The sequence below is a fragment of the Pyrgilauda ruficollis genome, unplaced genomic scaffold, assembly GCF_017590135.1.
Source record: "Pyrgilauda ruficollis isolate IOZ18807 unplaced genomic scaffold, ASM1759013v1 scaffold122, whole genome shotgun sequence".
NCBI classification, from domain to species: Eukaryota; Metazoa; Chordata; class Aves; order Passeriformes; family Passeridae; genus Pyrgilauda; species Pyrgilauda ruficollis.
In genome coordinates, this window is record NW_024510544.1 from 1339367 (window position 1) to 1358718 (window position 19352).

The 19352-nt window shown below is 38.0% G+C and overlaps 1 protein-coding gene across 7 annotated transcripts in view; it reads left to right on the plus strand.

The window, feature by feature from the left end:
* The first annotated feature begins 69 nt into the window (after positions 1-69).
* Positions 70-19352, plus strand: part of KCTD5 (potassium channel tetramerization domain containing 5) — a 36077-nt gene continuing 16794 nt past the window's right edge. For 5 of the 7 annotated variants that reach the window (XR_005957081.1, XR_005957082.1, XM_041490384.1 and 2 more), the window contains exons 1-5: positions 70-5467; positions 11602-11710; positions 12808-12899; positions 13753-13848; positions 16956-17072. Coding sequence is in view for 5 of the 7 variants with exons in the window: in XM_041490384.1 (XP_041346318.1) it covers positions 5234-5467; positions 11602-11710; positions 12808-12899; positions 13753-13848; positions 16956-17072 (648 nt within the window). In the remaining 2 variants the exon portion in view is untranslated. The remainder of the gene's footprint in view (positions 5468-11601; positions 11711-12807; positions 12900-13752; positions 13849-16955; positions 17073-19352) is intronic. The other 2 variants (XM_041490387.1, XM_041490386.1) reach the window with 1 other exon arrangement.

A 19352-nucleotide genomic window follows, 5' to 3' on the forward strand; every position in this document is an offset into this window, starting at 1 on the left:
GTTGTTTGTTTGTGTGGATTTTTGGGGGTTTTTTGAATTTTTTTTTTTTTTTTTTTTTTTGTTTTTTTTTTTTGGTTTTTTTTTTTTTTTAAGAAGAGAAAAAAAGGAAGAAAAGCAAAAACCTAGTGGAATTCAGGGTTGCTTTGCTCGCTCTTTGTGCTTCTGTTGAGGCTTCCACATGCATATCATTGCTGTGAAGATCTTGCTTTTGTGCACTTCAGTTCTGTTTCTGCTGCAGACTAGTGGATAGACCTTGCATTACCAGCTTCACTTAAGATGAGTTAAAACCAACCCACACGCACACACGCCGAATCATGTACCAGCCTTGCATTTTATGGGGCTGGAGTTTTCTGTGACTCTCAGATTATCATTAAACTGTGTTTCATCAGGGAGCTTTTATATGCCTCTCCTAAGTACCACCTCTTTGTTTCCTCTTCCTTTCCTCACAGTCCCCCAGCTTATTGGTATGTGGCATTTGTAGCCAGGTTGGTTGCACCCTTGTGTAATTCCTAACATTGTTCTGGTTGCAGGATTTGTGTGGTACTATAGTAATTATGTGAATGAATCAGATGTATTTGTCTGGCAGACAGGCTCCAGTGATAAAGCTTTTGAGAGAGTAAAATGCTGAACATAGCACTGAAATTTCTAAAATTGAAATGTTGGCTTCTGAAGCATTTTAAACATTAAGTTTAAATTTTAATATAAGTCATATGTGTGTTTAATCAAGGGACAATAAACTTACCAGCATGCTTTTAACTAATGCTAACTAAAAGAGAAACTAGTTAGTATGGGGGAGAAAAGGCTACTATTGAAATAGTAGATAGTTTTTCACCTTTTCAGCAGATGAGGGCTGGAAGCTTTCTTTCCAGGGTGTGCATGTGTTGTGCATTTTAGTGGGGCCAACCTATTTTCTTGGGTAGAGAAGGAAGTGTGAAAATGTTGTACAATTGATTACTTGGCAATTTTTTTTGGTCTCATTGTGTAATGAGATGTCAATTCTATTTTTGGTCCTTGGCCAAACATTCAGGAACTCTGGAAAAAAATGTAAGGAATTGAAATACAGATAATAAAGTAATATGATGAGAAAAATCAAAGGCAAATATTGATACAAAGGGGAAAATATATGGTACTTAAAGCATATCTATAAAATGAAAATATTTTTCATATTGATCTCCTTTATCCTCTTCAAATTATGGCTGTTTTTTGTGGTCAAACATTTCTTGTCATGTTACAAAAACACAACTTCTTATGTGCTAAAAAAAAAACTTCCCCAGTGGTATTTTCTACATGCTTGTGTTCCTAAATCTTGCAGAGGAGAATGACCTAGGTCTGGACAAAGGCATTCCTTCCTTGTTTTAAAAGCAGTATAATCATCACACCTATTTATTCACTCATTACATATACCATTACTTTACATTTTGAATTGTCATACTATGATGTGCTTTTCCTTCCTCCAAAGAAAGGTTTCTCTGCAATGTTGAAAAAACTCATAGGCTACTGTTCTCTAGAAGCAGTAGTTTAAGAACAATGGCTTATCAGATTTCTCTGAAATTATGTGAATGTTGAATATCTTCTTGTACAGGGTGAAGGAGATTTATTATCGATCTCTTAAAAACTGCGTTATGTGGTTGAACTTGATGGCAGTTCAGCTTTTCCCGTCTTTAGAAGAGACAGTGCAGTTGCCTTTTCTTTTGGTGCAGCTGCATTCCTGTAGTCGTCTGTATCCCACCACATATGGAAACCTGAGACGAGTAAATCCCTGGCTTACTGTGTCTGGTGTTAAATGTAAATGGCTGAGGAAGACAGAAAAATGTTCCCCTTTGCATCATGAGAAATCCCATCACGTACAAAGTATACTCCTTGTTGCTCAAATTTGAATAGCACACTGTACCTTTGATCTGTGTTTGTAGTAAGCTATATGTGCCGTTCTAACCAAGATGACATGTATTTTAAGTCTGTTGCAGTGCTATCCATTTGTTCTCCAGCTGTCAAATTCCGGCCACGCATTGTGTCCACTGGAGACAACCCTACCACTTTTGGATTTAGTCTCTGGTATTGAGATCTGGACAGACATATTCCCAACTTCATACAGGAGTTTGGCAGTGATGGAGATTCACAGTGCCACTGCTGTTCAGTGTGATAAAACTTGGCCTCACATAAAATGTCTGGCAAAATGACCTCCATTGGCTTGTTAACTAGGTAGAGATCTAGGTGTGCTTTAACATGTTTTCTGTAATATTTAGATTTTTAATCATTTTACCATAGCAAATTAATTGTGGTTTTTCACACCTTGAAAATCTTCTCTCAGTAGGCTTTCATCATGCCCACCAAAAGCTTTCAGCCAGCCTTGTAGATCTTGGTAGCAGTAAGCTGTCAAGAAGGTACGTGGAAGGCTGATGTCTGCATTCTAGAAGTCCTTTTTTTTTAATATTTGACAATGCTGTTATTGGAAAACTGTAAGCATCTCTTACAGGCATCACTCCACTTAGAGCTTCAGTACTCCTAATCCAGTCTTACTTAGCTACTGCTTTTTTGGGAAGGAACTAGAACTTTCCTGGGAGAGGTATTTCTATTTCTTGGACTATCTGTAGAATCTGTGGGTTTGAAAGGTGGCAAGAGTATAGAGTGAGGCATCACAAAGCAATTGTGGATTCAAGTATGTTTTGCCAGTTTGTCCACTTAAATGTGTGTTGAAAGGTGCTGCATACTATGAAGGGCTGGTACCCATTTTAAATGCTTATACCTGGTGTGGCATAGAATCAGGTCTTTGTCCTGAAGATCACTCCTGTGGTTCATGGGAGTTCATGGAATGAAATGTGCAAAGGAGGTTCTTCGGAGCTGCACATAGGCCAGGTGATTTTTCTGCTTTTAATCCAAGGTGTTCAAAGGAGAAAAAAAAAAAAATTAGGTACTTGAAGACTCTCCTTAAGATTTTTCCTTACTGCAGACCTACTGAAAACCAAATCTGTTGATTCATACCATCTCTTGAAATTTCAACAATTGTTGATCATTTATGAAGAATCTGGCCAATAGTGTTGTAATTTTGGTTTGCTTGGTATTTGAACTTCAGAAAGGTTTATTCCATCATTTTCTGTGGTGTGGAGCTTAAAAAAGGATGAAGTACATGCCCAGTCACAAGAAATTTAGGACTAATTTAATAAACTGAGAAATTAGTTTGTTACCGTTTGCCTTAAAGTCCAGTTTTGTAAAGGTTTTGTATTAAGAAAGAGTTACTTGAGATGTGATGTTGAGGCATTGTTAGCAGACTGATATTGCCTATTACAATTCTGTTTGCTAGGCACTTAGGTGGTAAAAAGATCAAATTATCAGTACTGTGCTCTACTTGCCTCCTTCTGATGTGATTTAATTGTGAAGTATCTGCTATATATATGTCTGAAAAGAATTGTGGATTGAAACGAAGATGTGATTATTCTAATCAGCTTTCATAGTTCAAGATGCTTAAATTAATGTGCTTGATACAGTTATTTTTTGTGCTGGGAACTTTGAAAAATTATGGGAATTTCCCACATGTACCTTTTCTTCTGAATTAGTAAAGTCAAGACAATTACTTCATTTGGCCTGTGGATAAAACATTTGATTTCAACACCTTGCTGAGGACAGAACTTGTGTATTAATAGTTGCCTAAAGATGTGGCCTCTGGATGGATTCTGATCATTCTTTCTACTAGTAAATTGCACAAATAGGTGCAGTATTTATATCTGAAATTTTGCTGAATGCCTGTAATGCTTCATGGAAATATTTTATGAATCAAATGGAAATGCTCCTGCAAAGCCTCATGATGCAGATTGTCTATCAGGTGATCAAGTGAGCTTACAGACAAGTAGTTCTGTAATCCAAAATGGCATGCTTTCATTTATGACTGATAATTTCAGAGTGTTTCCTCTTTCATAGAAGAAATTACCATTATGCAACAAACAGTTGGAGAGGTTCTTAAGCACCCAATAGCTTGGTTTTAGAGTAAAGAGAATATACTGAGTTGGAAAGGACCCATCAAGGTCATAAAGTCCAACTCCTGGCGCTGCACAGGACTCCCCAGCAATCCCACCATGTGCCAGAGACCTTCTTGAACTCAGGCAGGCTTGATAGTGTGACCGCTTCCTGGGGAGCCTGTTCCAGTGTTCACCAGTGGCCACCCTCTGAGTGAAAAGCCTTTTCCTGACACCTAACTTAAAGCTCCTGTGCCTCAGCTTCATACCGTTTCCTCGAGTCCTTTCCCTGGTCAAGAGAGAAATCTGTCTGTCAGCTGGGCCATGAATGTAGATGATTGCCATTTGACAAAGCTTCCTATGGCCATGTATTAACTGACTTGATGTGGTGAATGTTCGCAATGGTAGCAGAACTGAAAACTACTCTATCTGACAAAAGAGAAAAATTAGGAACCAGGAACCATAATGAGTTTTGATAGTTGTATGCTGTTTTCAGGTTGGTGGCAGTCAGTTACACGTGTAATATGCTCTACCTGGTTTGTAGCTGTAACTGTGATGTACAGAAAGAAAGAAGAAACTCACCCCAAAGAAACAAAACCCCTGACCCCCCCTCAACAAACCACAAAACAATCTCCCCTCCTTCAAGAACTCGTGAAAACAGAAGCAAATAATGCAATGATATGATACACACTTTTGTATTTTTATTCTTCTAAGGTTATTTGCTGGCTCTTGTTGGCCTCTAGTTCAGTCTGTGTTATTTAAATTCTAATATATGAATTATTTGGATTGATTCATGTTCGGGGCCATGGTGTTGTATGTATTGATGTACAGCCTTGAATGTGAATAATTATTGTAAACTATATTTTACACCTTTTTTCTGGCTTTATTATATAAATTTTCTATTGGTCGATGATTTAATCATATCTCATAATTTAATGACTGTTTATTCTCCTCTCGACAGATCTCTGTGCTGTAGATGTGTAGTTAGTGACTGGATGACGGATTTCACTTATGCTTGGTAGTCTGTAATAAAGGCATGTAGGGTTCTGCGCGGCCTCCGCCTCTTCCTTCCGCCGTGGGGCGGGGGGCATGGGGTACAGACAGGCCCGTGGCCTCCGGCCCGGCGGCGGCCCTGCCGCCGACACGAGCGCTGCTCCCGGGGCCCCCAGCCGGAGCCGCCGCGGCCGCGGCCGAGAAGGGGCAGGGCCCTGTTCCAACCGGCGCTTCCGGTGGGCGGTGCGCCGGGGGCCAGGCAGCCGGGGCGGCCCCTTCCGGCGGTGGCGAGGATGGCGGCGGAGAACCACTGTGAGTTCCCGGTGCCCCCGGCTGGCGGCCTCAGCGCGGGCGGGCCCTGCCGTCGGTGTAGCTCGGCGCCGCTCCCTGGCGCGGGGCCCGGCAAGTGGGTGAGGCTGAACGTGGGGGGCACCTGCTTCTTGACCACTCGACAGACGCTCTGCAGGGACCCTAAGTCCTTCCTCTTCCGCCTCTGCCAGGCCGACCCCGACCTGGACTCGGACAAGGTGAGCGCGGGCCCCGCCGCGCCCGCACCCCGCTTCGGGCCCGCTCCCCCCGCCGCCGCGCCCGCTCCCCGCTCCGGGCCCGCTCCCCGCCTGCCGCGCTGAGGGTGCGCTGCGGCTGGTGCCTGGTCCCGCTGTGACGCCTGCCTAGGCGGCCGCCGGCGTGAAGGGAACGCGCGGCCCGGCGCCGCGGTGAGGGGCGGCAGGAACGACTCTGCTGCCGTGGAGGGAGTCTTCCTGAAGAGTGTTGCTTAATGAGTATGTCGTGCGAAGCAGTTGGGTTCGTGGATAACAAAACCGCTCGTAAATAGAGCAGACAGCACAGTATCGTTTGTACGTTTGTGTCATATTTTTATGTTGTTTGACGGGGTTTAGTTTTAGCGTTTTTATGAAATATCTGCATGCACTGACATTGTGTTATTTCTGCACTGTCACTATTCTCTTGTTCAATAACAAGAACCAGAGCAAAGTACTTTTGATAATAATCTCTCACTTAGACATAGCTTCTGTCTTTTCAGCAATTCTTAGAGAAAAAGAATTCTCTGTGTTGCATAGACTTGCATATTCTGCATAGATTGCAAGTAGTGGGTGAATATTTTGGTATTCACTCTGACTCACTTTTAGTAGGGGAAGAAAGTTATTAAGATTTTATTTGTGGTGTGGTATGTAGTAATGGATATAAAGTATATAGTGCTGGCTCTGAAATAAATTTTGAAGCATTACAGACAAAAAAGCATTTTTTACAGTTAGGGAAAAGAAAGGAACAGCTTATACCCTTATAACCAACAGGTTGAAAATAAGGAGTTGTTTATTATATCTAAATTTTGATTTTTTTTTTTTTTTGGTGAGGTTAGTAGATTTCATCATTTTTTCAGGCATAACTTCCAGAAAGGATAATTGAGCACTTAAGATAGGGAACGGAATGTAATGTTCCTGACTTAGAAGAAAAAAAAGTTGAAGTGTGGTGGTGGGGGAATTGTTTTGTAGTTGTCTTTGGTTTTGGTTGAAGTTTTTATGCAGAGCTTAAATTTACCTATAAAACTAAATTTAAAAATATAGGTGGCTGGCTTGCTGATAGGTAAACTTTGTTTGGGAGAGAGTAGGAAAACATTCCTCTAAGGTTTCCTAATTAAAAGATAAATCACTGCCATATGCTCTGGCAAGTGGGAGGGCCAGCTGTGTCCTGCACTGTTGTCCAGCATTGCCAGCTGGGCAAAGGAGGGGATTGTCCCATTCTGATCTGTTTTGGGGTGTGGCCTCACTTTGAGTCCTGTAGCCAGTTTTGGGTGCCACAGTATCAGAAGGATCTAAGGCTCTTAGAGAGCATCTGAAGGAGGAACACAAAATTTCTGAAGGGGAAGCATAGGAGAAATAGCTGAGGTCACTTGGCTTCTTCAGCTGAAGAAGAGGAGGCCGAGGCAAGGCTCATCACTGTCTGCATGTTCCTCTTGAGGGGCAATATCGATCTCTGTTCTGTGTGACCACTGACAGGATCCAAGGGAAAGGCATGGAGCTGTGTCAGGGAGGTTTGTGTTGGATATAAGGAAAAGTTTCTTTTCAAAGAGGTTGGTTGAACACTGGAACAGGCTTCCCAGGGAATGGTCCTGGCCCCAAGCCATGAGGTTGACAAAGCTCAGGCACATGGTGGGAGTGTTGGGGCTGTGCTGTGCAGGGCCATGAGTTAGACTTCATCCTTGTGGGTCTCTTCCAACTCATGATATTCTGTGATTCTATGATTTCCTTAGTGCTTCCTACTTTAAAGAACTGAGAGGCTTCAAGAAAGGTAGCATGTTGGCCTTTAAACTGCCTTCAGGTACTAACATTGAGTAGGACAGGGCAGCCTGTCTCTTGCTGTCTGGTATGTTTCCACTTGTAATGGGAGAAAGATTAACCTTTGGCACACCCTGTGGCCAAACTAGTGTTGAATGGATGAGGATAGTGAAATCGACTCTCTGAATTTAGTATGTTTCACAATGTCACTCACAGCTTTAAAACTGTTGGAGAATCATTTCAGATTTCAGCAAATAAATGAGCTGTAGTGGTCATATTTACTGTTCAGAATAGGATTTGTTTTTGATATTTAAATCTTGGTTTAGAGATGAATACATAAAAATAGACAAGCAGAGCCTTGCTCACCTTGTCATCATTGTTTAATGTAATGCTTTTGCTGCATTACTGTTAATAATTTAAATCTATGTCCTTGTTTCAGCATCTTCCTATTTTAGCTGTGTACCAGTTTTTTTGTTCGCAAACTGTTCTAGCATTCTTTTAACTTTCCTCTAAGAAGGAGATTGTCAAACTTTTATAATAAGGTTTTGGCAGTAGTACTCATGCTTGTATTTTAATGCCTTTCTGAAGTTGGCATGGAATCTGTCAAAGAAGGAAGCACGCAAGCACTGAGTGTTTTAGAAAAATCCAAGTCTTCCTGCTAGCGCAACCTTGACTGTCAGCATTAGGAAATTTCTAAATTCTAGTCATTATTCTAGGAAGTAACAGATACATTTCATTTGTCCATGAGATTTCTGACCTGTCAGGTGGGTTGTGTTACTGATGTAGTTTTTATAAGTACCACTGGTTTGCAGACACTCAAAGTTTTTAGGCCATGCAGTTTGTGAAAAATTCACTGGTTCAATATTTAAAAAGCACAGGTGATAGGGATGACAATTATATATAAATCCAAGTTTAGTACCAAGTACTGCTGTGTTTCTCTGCATATTGCTGCCTTTATAAGAACTCAGAGTATGTAAATGATGTAAAATTTTAAAATGATGTAAAATTAAAATATTCGTGTTAGAGTCTTGAACCAAGAGCTTGATGGTGTGACTTGAGTCATACCATCACTTGCATCACCATACACTGTCTTGTAACCAGATCCAGTGCTGATCCCAATTAAGATAATTAATTGGAAAAAAAATTATGACATTTCAGCTAGTGTTTTAATGCAATTCTTGGGGAGATTATTAAATGGAATTAGAGAGGTGTATGTATTTGGTGCACCTTTTGAGTCCTTCTGGAATCCTGTATTGGAATCTAGCATCCACAATTCAAAGTTACAGAAGGGTAAGAAGGCTAGTCTCAAGGTGAAATATGATTTGGTGAAAAGTTTTAAAGAACAAAACTTTTTTATGGCAAGGAGTTTAAGGAGTGACTTTTCAGTCCAGAGGTACATACATGGAGACAAGAAATCTAATAGTGAAGTCTGTTCAGTCTAGCAAAGGTGTTGTGAAATACAGCTAGCAAAGTGTTGGACTATAGGTGTCCTTGCTAGGAAGTACATAATATTACCAATGACAGTAATTATTTATTGGAATGGTTAGGTTTCGCTGCTACTTTCTAAAGGTTGTAAATAAATTGAGTTTTTTATGTGTTTTAAACTAAGATCAGGGTAAGTGTTCATTATGAGTCCTTCGAGCCTCAGCCTCTGTAGAGATCAAAGTGAAAACATTTGTAACGGGAATACATGATCACTTAATTGCTTTGGTCAGTATTTTTCAAAGGAATGTAATTGTGAGCTACACTGACTTTTCATTGGTATGCTGAACCAGGTGATTGAAAATTTAAGAGCAAGTTACTAGGTTTCCTCTAAAATTCCATGATGTTTGTAACTTGAACAAAACATTACTGTGGGAGAGTGTTAATAAACAAATGTAGTCTTCACTGTATGTAGGCAATGCTGTGTTCTAAATGGTGTCCTTGTAAATATGCATGAAAAAGGCCTAGAACTTACAGACAATGAAGAAAAAAGCACTCAGAGAAGAATGTAATGCAAAAGTAGAATTGAGTAGAGATACAAACAGTCCTGTGATTAACTAGCAGTTTAGGGTTGGATGCACAAAGACAATATGCATTTGTTTTGAATTTTCTTATGAAGAATGGCAACATTTGCAGGAAACACCTCTAAGTGTGGGGTGATGTGACTATACTGAATAGAGAGGAAACTTGAATTTCTGCTGCTGTTCTGGTAAACAGTAACACCTATTTCTATAAAGTACATCTGAAAGAGAGAGAACTTTGAAACCTTATTAGAATATAGGTTTGTTTGACATTTGTGGTATTCACCTGAAGTTTAGGAAATGGCTTCAAAATGCCTACACTGGTTGTGTCAGTGATGATGCAAACTTTCTCAAAGCTCGTAGAAAAAAGAATTTACTAGTTAGCAGAGGAAATTGCATAGATGAGATATCAAAGTCTACTAATACTTAAGCTTAAGCTAGCAAGCCTAAAGCCAGTTATGTGCATGCAAACTAGTTACCTCTTTAAATTGTCCAGTTCACATTGGATCACGTTTGCAATTTATTATTTTATCTCACAATAAAACAGTTTTTATTAAAAAGTGTCAAAAAGCTAATTACATGTGATAATACAGTGTGTTTTCATGTATATGTGGATGAAAACAGCCCTGATAATATTCTGAAAGACTTACAATCTGTATTTTTAGAGTTCTAGGTAGAGCAGATGACTACGCTTCTGTGTCAGCTTGTACTGGATTTATGTTTACATAAACATCCTTAAAGATCTAGTGTTATCGGCCTTTCTTAGTGATTTCAACATGAAGTGCTTAGCATGCACTGAACGATATTGAGGCAGCTCACTCAAAAGGAGGAGTGATAAGGCATTTTCTATAGGAAGATGCTGAGGAAGTAAATTTTTCTGTGTCACTCACCTGTGCATTATTTGCATATGGTTACAATATTCTTTACTGATCAGTTTATCTCTTGGCTCTTGACTCCCTGGTGCTAGTGTGTAGCATATCTGAGCTGTCAGGTCAATGTTCAAGACATGTTAATTAATGCATGTTTTCTATGTCTGTAATCTGGGTAAGCAACTTTTGCATGGAATTTAGATGCTTACGTGAATCCTGTTGACAGAATTTGGGTTGCACACTTAGAATTTAGCCAGAGTTCTTTAACTGTTGATATTTTCTAATGTTTTTTTAAAAATCTATTACAGCAAAAATTATAGGACTTTTGTGTGCTTTCTTTATTATTATTTTTCAAGGTATGATCCACATTATTGGTAATGATGATTTTTTGAGTATCTCCTGTAAACTACTAGAATACTAAAAATAAGAATAAGTGAAAAAGCAATTGGGGTGCTGCTACATCTCTCTAGTATATATCTGTAGGATATCCATTCCACTAAAACCTTATGTACTAATGGATTAATACAGTCAGTAATCCACTTGATAGTAGATAGGAGCAGTGGATCAGTTAGAAATCTTTCTATGAATCTTCCTTAGATCTCCAGCCAGCACAAAGTATGTCAGTACTATCTTGATTGCAGGGGTTCACCCATAGATTCTAAGTAACATAGGAATTACCAATTTTGCTTCTTTATCTCTTTGTCAAGAATATCAGCTCTGCAGATAAATTTCTTGAAATGTTTCTCAATTCACAAAACACTGTGGTCTGTTTGGTAAATTGAGCATTAGTTTTCAAGTTTTCATCTAGCCATCTATTACTTCACTTGTCTGCATGAGATAGGTAGGAATTGCATCTTCAGTGTACTTTTTTTTTTTTAGAAGATGCATGTACAACCCTTGCTTGGTACACAGCAGTTATCAGTACCCTGTGAGTATTTGTACATCTGAGCAAAGACAAAGGCAAATGTTTTTAGAGCAAAGTGTTGAGGTTAAAAAAAATAGGTTTGTTTGCCTTTAAAAAAAAAAAAAAAGAAGATTAAAAAGGAAAAATTGGTATTTGAAGCTTGCTAGAATGTAGCCATTGTTCTGACTCTTCAGGCTCCCAAACAAGATTTTTCAGTGCTATTTTTAACCATAACTTTTGGCATTCTCACTGCTTAGATCTTTCACGCTAACAATGTTGTTAATCATTGATAAGGAGTTAGGGGGATTGATCAGATAAGAGAAGTTGTGTGTCCGATGATTTGATTGATCAGTCTGATAACATGACAGTTATATTGTTTAATTCCTTGTATTGTCTTCAATAAATGCAGCTTTCAGGGATTTGGCTATATCTGAATACCTGCTCGCTGCAAGATGAATATTAGCTTGCAGTTCCCACTTGGATGTTCAAATCATTGTGAGGTTTTTGGTTTGTTTGGTTTGGGCTTTGGTGTTCTCTTGCTTTGTTTTGGGTTGTTCGTTTGGTTTGTGTTTGTTTGTTTTTCTAATCTAGGATGAAACAGGTGCCTATTTAATAGACAGAGACCCAACCTACTTTGGGCCAGTGCTGAACTATCTCAGACATGGAAAACTGGTTATTAACAAGGACCTAGCTGAGGAAGGTAAGACGTCTCTAAATATCTTGTTTGCTTGCCACTTGCTTATTATTTTCTCTTCTTTTGGGTCACCAAAATTAACTTAGAACAAGATGGCAAACCTTAACCAGTGTAGCATTTCTATCTGTTTCATGCAAAACTGATAGGTATCATGCAGTTATAGTATATAGGGTTATTTGAGCATTTTGAATTCCTGATTTCACAACCCACATTTTCAGTTGGAACATAAATATTCAAACAAGAGGGAAGATGCTTTTTATTGTGTAATCTTGTATCTTTCCTGTGTAACTGTGAAATATTTGGGTTTAGTTCTCTTGAAGCAAAAGAGTGCTGCCTAGGAAGCAAGCTTTAGAAGATGTAAAGCAAACTAAAAGTGAGGTTCTGGCATGTTCAGATGTGTGGAACATGCTTTTAAAGACTGAATTCTGCCCCCAGCTTCTCCCTCCTTGTTCCCACTTTGTATCAGTTTTACCCTAATGGAGGATGACTGCTGTAAAACATATAGTAATAAGACTGTATTGATAGCATACTGAAGGAATTTATCAAAGAGTGATACAATTTAACAATACTAGGGGGAAATTGTATGAAATATAATTTCCATGTGCCCTTTGTGTGGAGAACAGGTAGGCCTTGAACATGTGAGTAGAAGCAGTATATATCTTTAAGTTTTTGTTTCAGACTCTTAAGATCGCAAATGACAGGAAGAAAAACTTTATGCTTGCTAGCAACTGCAGAGATTTTTCAGTAGGATTATTTAAATTTCTCTTTTGCATTCCAGCCTGAGGCAGGGCCTGAGGTACGGTATCTTATCAGTCTGCTATGGAACGGTATCTGTGCGCATTTTTTTGTTTCTTGTCTCATTTTGTATGTGAAATGGGATCAGTTTTCTTTGGGATATTTTAGGACAATTTTTAGAACAAGCCAAACATTGAATTACATGTACCTGAAAGAAGCCAGAATTGTTAGGTTGGTGAACTGCCTTATCATAGGGAAAAATAAATAATTTTCTGTAGCTGTTGAGAAGATAATCTTATGAACTGGTTGGTGATTTTGGCCTGGAGTCTTTAGTTACACTGTCTTCGCAAAAAATGTTTTCATACTAGGTGTACTGGAAGAGGCTGAATTCTACAATATCACATCTCTAATAAAACTGGTAAAGGACAAAATAAGAGAAAGAGACAGCAGAATCTCTCAGGTGAGGCTGTTTTCTCATGTGCTTTTGATTATTTGTTCTATGACAAGTAGTGAGTGGATTCCATTTGTTTTTTTATGTAACTTCTGATTTCCCCAGTAAGATACTGAATGGTTGCCTCCATCACTGGATGATCTGGAACCGCTAGTATACAAAGATTAATATTCTTAATTGCTGGCTCCTGCCAGTCTGCTTACAAAATTCACAGATTGCTTTCAAAAATGAAAACATTTTAAGTAATTGTTCCGAAATGTTCAGTAATAGTAGAATTTGTCATAATATTATTTCTGGAAATAGTTATGTTAGAGAACAGCTTTTGTAGAACATAGCTTTGTCATTGACTTTTAAATCTTCTGAATATGATGAGGTTGCCTAACTATGGTATAACTGCTGTTTATACAGTATGTTTATGCTGCAAACGTACAGATACTGTTTAGCTCCTGTCATATGTTTTTGTAGTAAATTTGCTTTCATTATTTGTATTGCTCTGTGATTGAGAAGGTTGCCTCTTCTCATAGCGGCTCATGTTCTCCATGAAAGTGAATATCATAAAGTTTGCTCGTTAACTCTGCTACTCAGGTAACTGGTAACTTCCCTGGTAACTGAGTATTCATGGAGATATTACAAACTTACATTGTTATTGACAAATTTCTCTTGAAGCTAGGTTGTTGGATTGCAGGGTTGCTCTGATAGCATTTACTGTAGGTCTCAGCTGAAATGGTCCTAGTTATTCGTTGCTCTTGATGGGTTCAAAGTGGTGTTGCTTACAATTTCTAGAGAATAAGGGCAACTTCAGACAAGTCACAAACATAGCGAATTCCATGCCCTGTTGAGCATCTTATATTTCTTCTTAAAGGTGCCAGTCAAACATGTATACAGAGTGCTGCAGTGTCAGGAAGAGGAACTCACTCAAATGGTTTCCACAATGTCTGATGGCTGGAAATTTGAACAGGTAAAAAATCCATATGGGATATAGTTAACACAGTCTTCTAAGAAATGAGTGTGAAGTACCTTTTGTGAAAGAGGAATATAAATTAAATTCCATGCATCTTTTTTTATTCAGTAATTTTCAGAATTTGGATAAACATACACACCAAAGTTAAAATGCGATATTTGTGTTTGCATTTATCATAAAACAACAACAACAACAACAACAACCAAAAAAAAAAAAAAAAAAAGCCACCAAAAAAAACCCCTCAGCTTTCCAGGAGGTAAATTTTGCTAACTTTCTATAAAAACATCTGCAGCATCTGAAATGTAATTCTTCAGTGTCTACACATGAGCAGTTGAAGGGTGAATCAAGCAGAATTAACTAATACAAGGTTATGTGAATGATAGGTTAGATAGGAAGAGCTCTGAGTAAAAGAGTTGAGCTTGGGAGATAAATGTTTGCCAGGCCCAAAGAGTGGTTCTTCAGATAAAAAAACCTGATACACAAAGGAGGGTGGACTTTACCTGTGTAGATGTGAAGCTTGATAGCTGTGAGCTATGTGAATGTTCTTGTTCTTTGCAGTGCATAAAAATAGCTTTGTGTGTACATTCAGGAACACACTGTAAAATCGCAAGATCTCTCTGTTATCTTTGATAATCTATGTAAGTAAGAAATGAACTGTACAGCTGCTTTATCCTTCACATACCTAATGTGCAGCAGAGTATTTAAACTGCATTGGAGCAAGGAATCTGTTAACTCTGAAGCACAAGTGTTCATCTGCTAGCACGTTTTTCAGTGTCCGATGCTTACAGTAGGAGAAATGGAAATAAGCACAAGCCCATTACCCTGTGTAGTCTCACTCTAATAACACAACAAAGCAACATTTAAAAAATGTTTATGACATGAAGGTGAAAGAGAACATTTTGTTTATATTTGACAAAATATGTAAGGTGCTAGTAAGGTGGAGACAGCCATGAGCAAATAGACTAAGCACAGAGATACAGAGCAGGCTTTTTATGCTTCAGTACTCCGCTTCAAGTATTACTAGGTCTGTTTGCCATGCCAAATGTTATTTAAGCTAAATGTTATTTAAGTCCCTGAAAAAAACTCTCACTTAATGCACGACTGTTTTTTGGCTAGTGCATGGAAAAATGTTTTTCAACATTATTCTTTGTCAGGAGAAACTAACTTTCATTGCAAATAGGGCTCTTTTACTTCTTAGCAGATTAAATGACACCATATCTTTTACCTATCCTAAACCCTTTGGGGATATTGTATTCGGGAGTAATACTGCTTTGACAGTGCAACTGCTGAAAGGCCTATTATAATCTCTTTTAGAACTGGAAGAATCCATTGGTTCTCTTGGACATTACATTCTTGTTTCATCCAGCTGTCTCCCTACTTCCTCCCTCTCCCATGTTGGATATTTTTAGACACATAGTTTGAAGAAGATAAACACAGTAGCTGTATGATCTCATAATACTTAGCATCTCATTACCTCACACTAGCCCATTCCCTCCTTTGTACTCGCTTGAAGCAGGATTAGAATATTGTGCATAAACAGTTTTATTGTTAATAAACCTTCAAACACTGTAGCATTTCTGTAATTTTTTCTAAGCCCATGCTGCTCAGCAACATGCTTTCTTTCAGTAGCAATGTTTAGGGCGGTACCCACCATGCTCTGTATGTGAAAAAAAATGGACTCATCAGCTTTTCAGCTTTTTCAGAGGAGTGATATTTTTACAGATTAAGAGTCTTTGTGCTCTGCGCCACATATAACATACTCAAGTGGTTGGTTTTGAAAAAAATGCTATTTTACACTTAGCATTTCAAAATTTTATCGTTAAATATGATTGTTAAATAGGAGTGGAAGGTGCTGAACTGTTGGTGCACTAATGCAGATGTATTGATGCCCTTTTCCAAAGAACACACTTGAAAGCTCTGCCAGAACAGTACAATTATATATTAGTCCCAGTACAAAATCTATTACTAAAGATTATGCTGCCCCGCTTTCTTGAGTTATTTTGTAGAGGATTTTTATCTTCAATTGTTGCCTCTTCAGGCAATCAGAAAAAAACCAGTATTTTGGCAATACAACAGAATAAAAAACTGGGCTATACAAATTGGCTAAATAAAAATGCTTTAGACAGCAGCGGTGTTGATCATGTAAATTTTAATGATTAATGTAACCTGAGTCTGGTGCCATAATGCAGTCATAAGTATGTTCACTGTATGAGGAGGATGGTGTTTAACTGCTGTCTTCAAAATTATTCACACACAAAGTAGGATAAAGTTACTGTTCATGGGCTTTCTCATCTGTCATAATTTCCAGTTTACTCAGAATAGGCAATTGTTTCTAACTCTTCCCATATAAATTAAAGTCCTAATCTCTCTAAAGTGCCCTGACAAGCTATGCTTTAATTTAAATGGGCTAGGAATTGCCATGTGTTATTAAGGTAAAATATGTTTTGTAATAAGAGGTTGAGATATTTAGCTGAGGTTGAACTTTAAATTATTAGATGTTTGGCCAGTGTTCTTGATAGTGATTTTTGTGGGAACGAGACAATTTTTTACATTCCAGTTATTTTCTTGGATCTTCTATAACTTATTCCTTCTGAAACTTATCTAGACCACTCAACGTTTTTTCCTCTTGTTGACTAATTATGTTTTCTTAGCTGTATTTTATCAGTAGTTGGAACAAGATTAAGCTCTTTAATATCCAGGCTTTATATATTGGTTTACATAACACCTTCCAGTCTTATATCCATGCTGCCTTCTCCCCTTGACAGGAGAAGTATGACAGGAAAATAATGGTTACTTTTATAACGCACCAAACTTTGTTTTGCAGAGTAGTTGGCTACTCCACAGTTATACGGGGAGTTTTCTGTCTTCTTATCAGTAACTCTTAATTTCCATTTAAATTTAAAAGGGCTTTGCAACTGCCTCATAAATTTTAGGTTGTAGCTAAAATTTATGAAAGTTGTAGCTTGATAGAAACCTGTTCTAGTGGCAAGTAAGTGTTACCTGAACGTTTGAGCTCATCTGTTACTTGTACAATTTGGATAATGGTATATACTTCAGCTTTACAAAGGTTTCTTTTTGTGTTTTGCTTTGATTGGTTATTTCAGCTTGTCAGTATAGGTTCCCAGTACAGCTGTGGCCGGGCTCAGCAGTCAGAGTTTCTGCTGATAGTGTCACGGGAAGTGAAAGGGGAAGAGAGATGCTTCCAGAAATGCTGCAGTGAGGTGTGTCACACCATTCTTTTTGCCTCACGGTGATATGCTTGGCCTCCTTGCGTTTCTGCTGCTTTCAGATCATTCACTTTTTTTCTGGATGTACAGCACATAGTAATTTGTGTGTATTTGTGACTGGCTTTTATTTATATTCACGATATTTCATTACACATTATGAATGTCCACATTGTAAAAACAGAAAAACAACCGAACAGAAATCCCTCGGTTATTTAGTTCAAGGTTTTTCTTAGGAAGAGCTCTTACCTCTGCAATAACTTCTTTTCCTTAAATTTTCCTCCAAAAGTAACAGCCTTTGATCCATACTTGTTAACTAAAAGATACAAGTCAAACGTAAGGAGCCCTAAAAATACACCTTTGAGTTCAGTGGGTCCAGAAGGGGCCATTTCTGGTAAACTAGGAAAATTATTATTTCATCCACCAAAGTTAACTCCTGGGTTTGAGCCCTTTATTTCTCGTAACTCAGAACTTAACTCTTTTTTAGGTGGATGAGATATGTTCAAAATTGAATAGTGAGTAACAGGAGTTTTTTATAAGTAAAATATGGAGGAGTGAGGGGAGAACAAAATAGACAGTTTTAAATCTTGTGTCAAGTTGGAAAAACATGCTGGGTGTTTCCTTAGCCTTATTGTTTTGTTGTTTTGGGGTTTTTTCCATCTTTTTTTGATGTTGAAATTTTCTTGAAATCCAAATGGAGAATCCTACCTTCATTCATTCTCTGTTTTTTTTCATCCTTCCTTTTCCTCTTGTTCTGCTTTTTTGATTGCTGTGTTACTTCCAAATATTTGTGAGTTTGGGAAGGATTTTTTGCTCTCAGTAGCATTGGAGGCAGTTTCTGTTTCTTTAAATATCTGTGCTACATTTCAAAGTGTTGTATGTGAATTGATTTGGGTACCTGGTACTCTGTAATTTTTTTCATCAACAAAATGCCTGGAGTACTTGTTCTTTTTCTTACAACATATATGGTTATTAGTCTGAAAGATGAGTATAACATTATAAAGATAACATGATAGTGAAATGGCTTAATAAAAACAAACCTTTGCTCGTGACTTTATATGGACACATAATCATGCAATTCTAGATTTGAAACACGGACTGTTACCCAGCCTTATAGCAGAATCTGCTTTGAATGTACCAAGCACTGTCTGTTTCTTGCAGTTGTACAGGTAACATTTGGAATGTGAAATGCGGGTGTTTCATACTTTCGACAACAGAGAAAGAATCGTGGCTTGTTAGTGATGTGTAGAGTACAGGCAGAATGATGTTATTCATGCGTTCATGTCCTGGATAGCTCAAAGTAAAAGACAGCATTGTGAAATGGAAGGTGGGGAGGGCAGTGAAGAAATTAATGTAGGTATAAAATAAAATAAAAATTATAGTAAAAAAAATGAAGCTTTGAAGTCTGACTATTGCATTAAGAGACCTAAAATAAATATTCTTTTAGGCCTGGTGTCCGTCATCAGTGCTGAGTTTTTAGAGCTGATATATGTGTATCTTCATGACCTTTTGCAAATCCTTTGGGAAGGCAGAACAAATGCATTATATGTTTAAAAGGCATAGAGTTGATTCTTAGATTCATACTGCTTGATTCTGTAAAAAAAAATTGAGTGGAGGATTTTCTTTGATTCTGTTAGCTGATAGTATAATTAAAAATTTTGAAAGGGCCGGTTTTTCAAGCTTTTTAGTGTACAAGGAGTTCACCACATCTGAAATAGGAGCAGTAATATTCAAAGTACAAGAATATTTAAAATATAATTTGAGAAAAATTGTTACAGAATCTACTTGGTTTTGAGAATCAGACCACCACAAAACAGAGAAGGAAATTGCTGGTGGTGAAGCAGGAAAGTTAGTTAATATGAGTAACTCCAGTGGTAAGCACAGGAAGAAGGAAGAGGAAGAAGAAGAAGACTGGGCTGCTGTTTGTGCAAGCTGGAGTGGTTATCTGAGATAGCAATACTATTGCTGATTTGTCTGGTAAATATATAGATTTTGAATCAATATTATTAAACCAATACAGCAAATCTGTATAGGCATGTTACTGAAATGTGTCTGGTTTAGAGATGTGTCTCAGTTCAATTAGGCATGAGATTAGTTCACTTCAAAAATAAGGTTTCTTTATTATGAGACAGGAAATTCCTTCTTATGATTTCTTTTCAGAAAAAATGTGATCTCTTGGCACATGAAGCAATAACTATATTTCTTTTGATTTAATAAAAATAAAAGTAATGCTGCTTTCCATTCCTGCCTTTTTTTAGCTGTAGCTGACAGCCTACT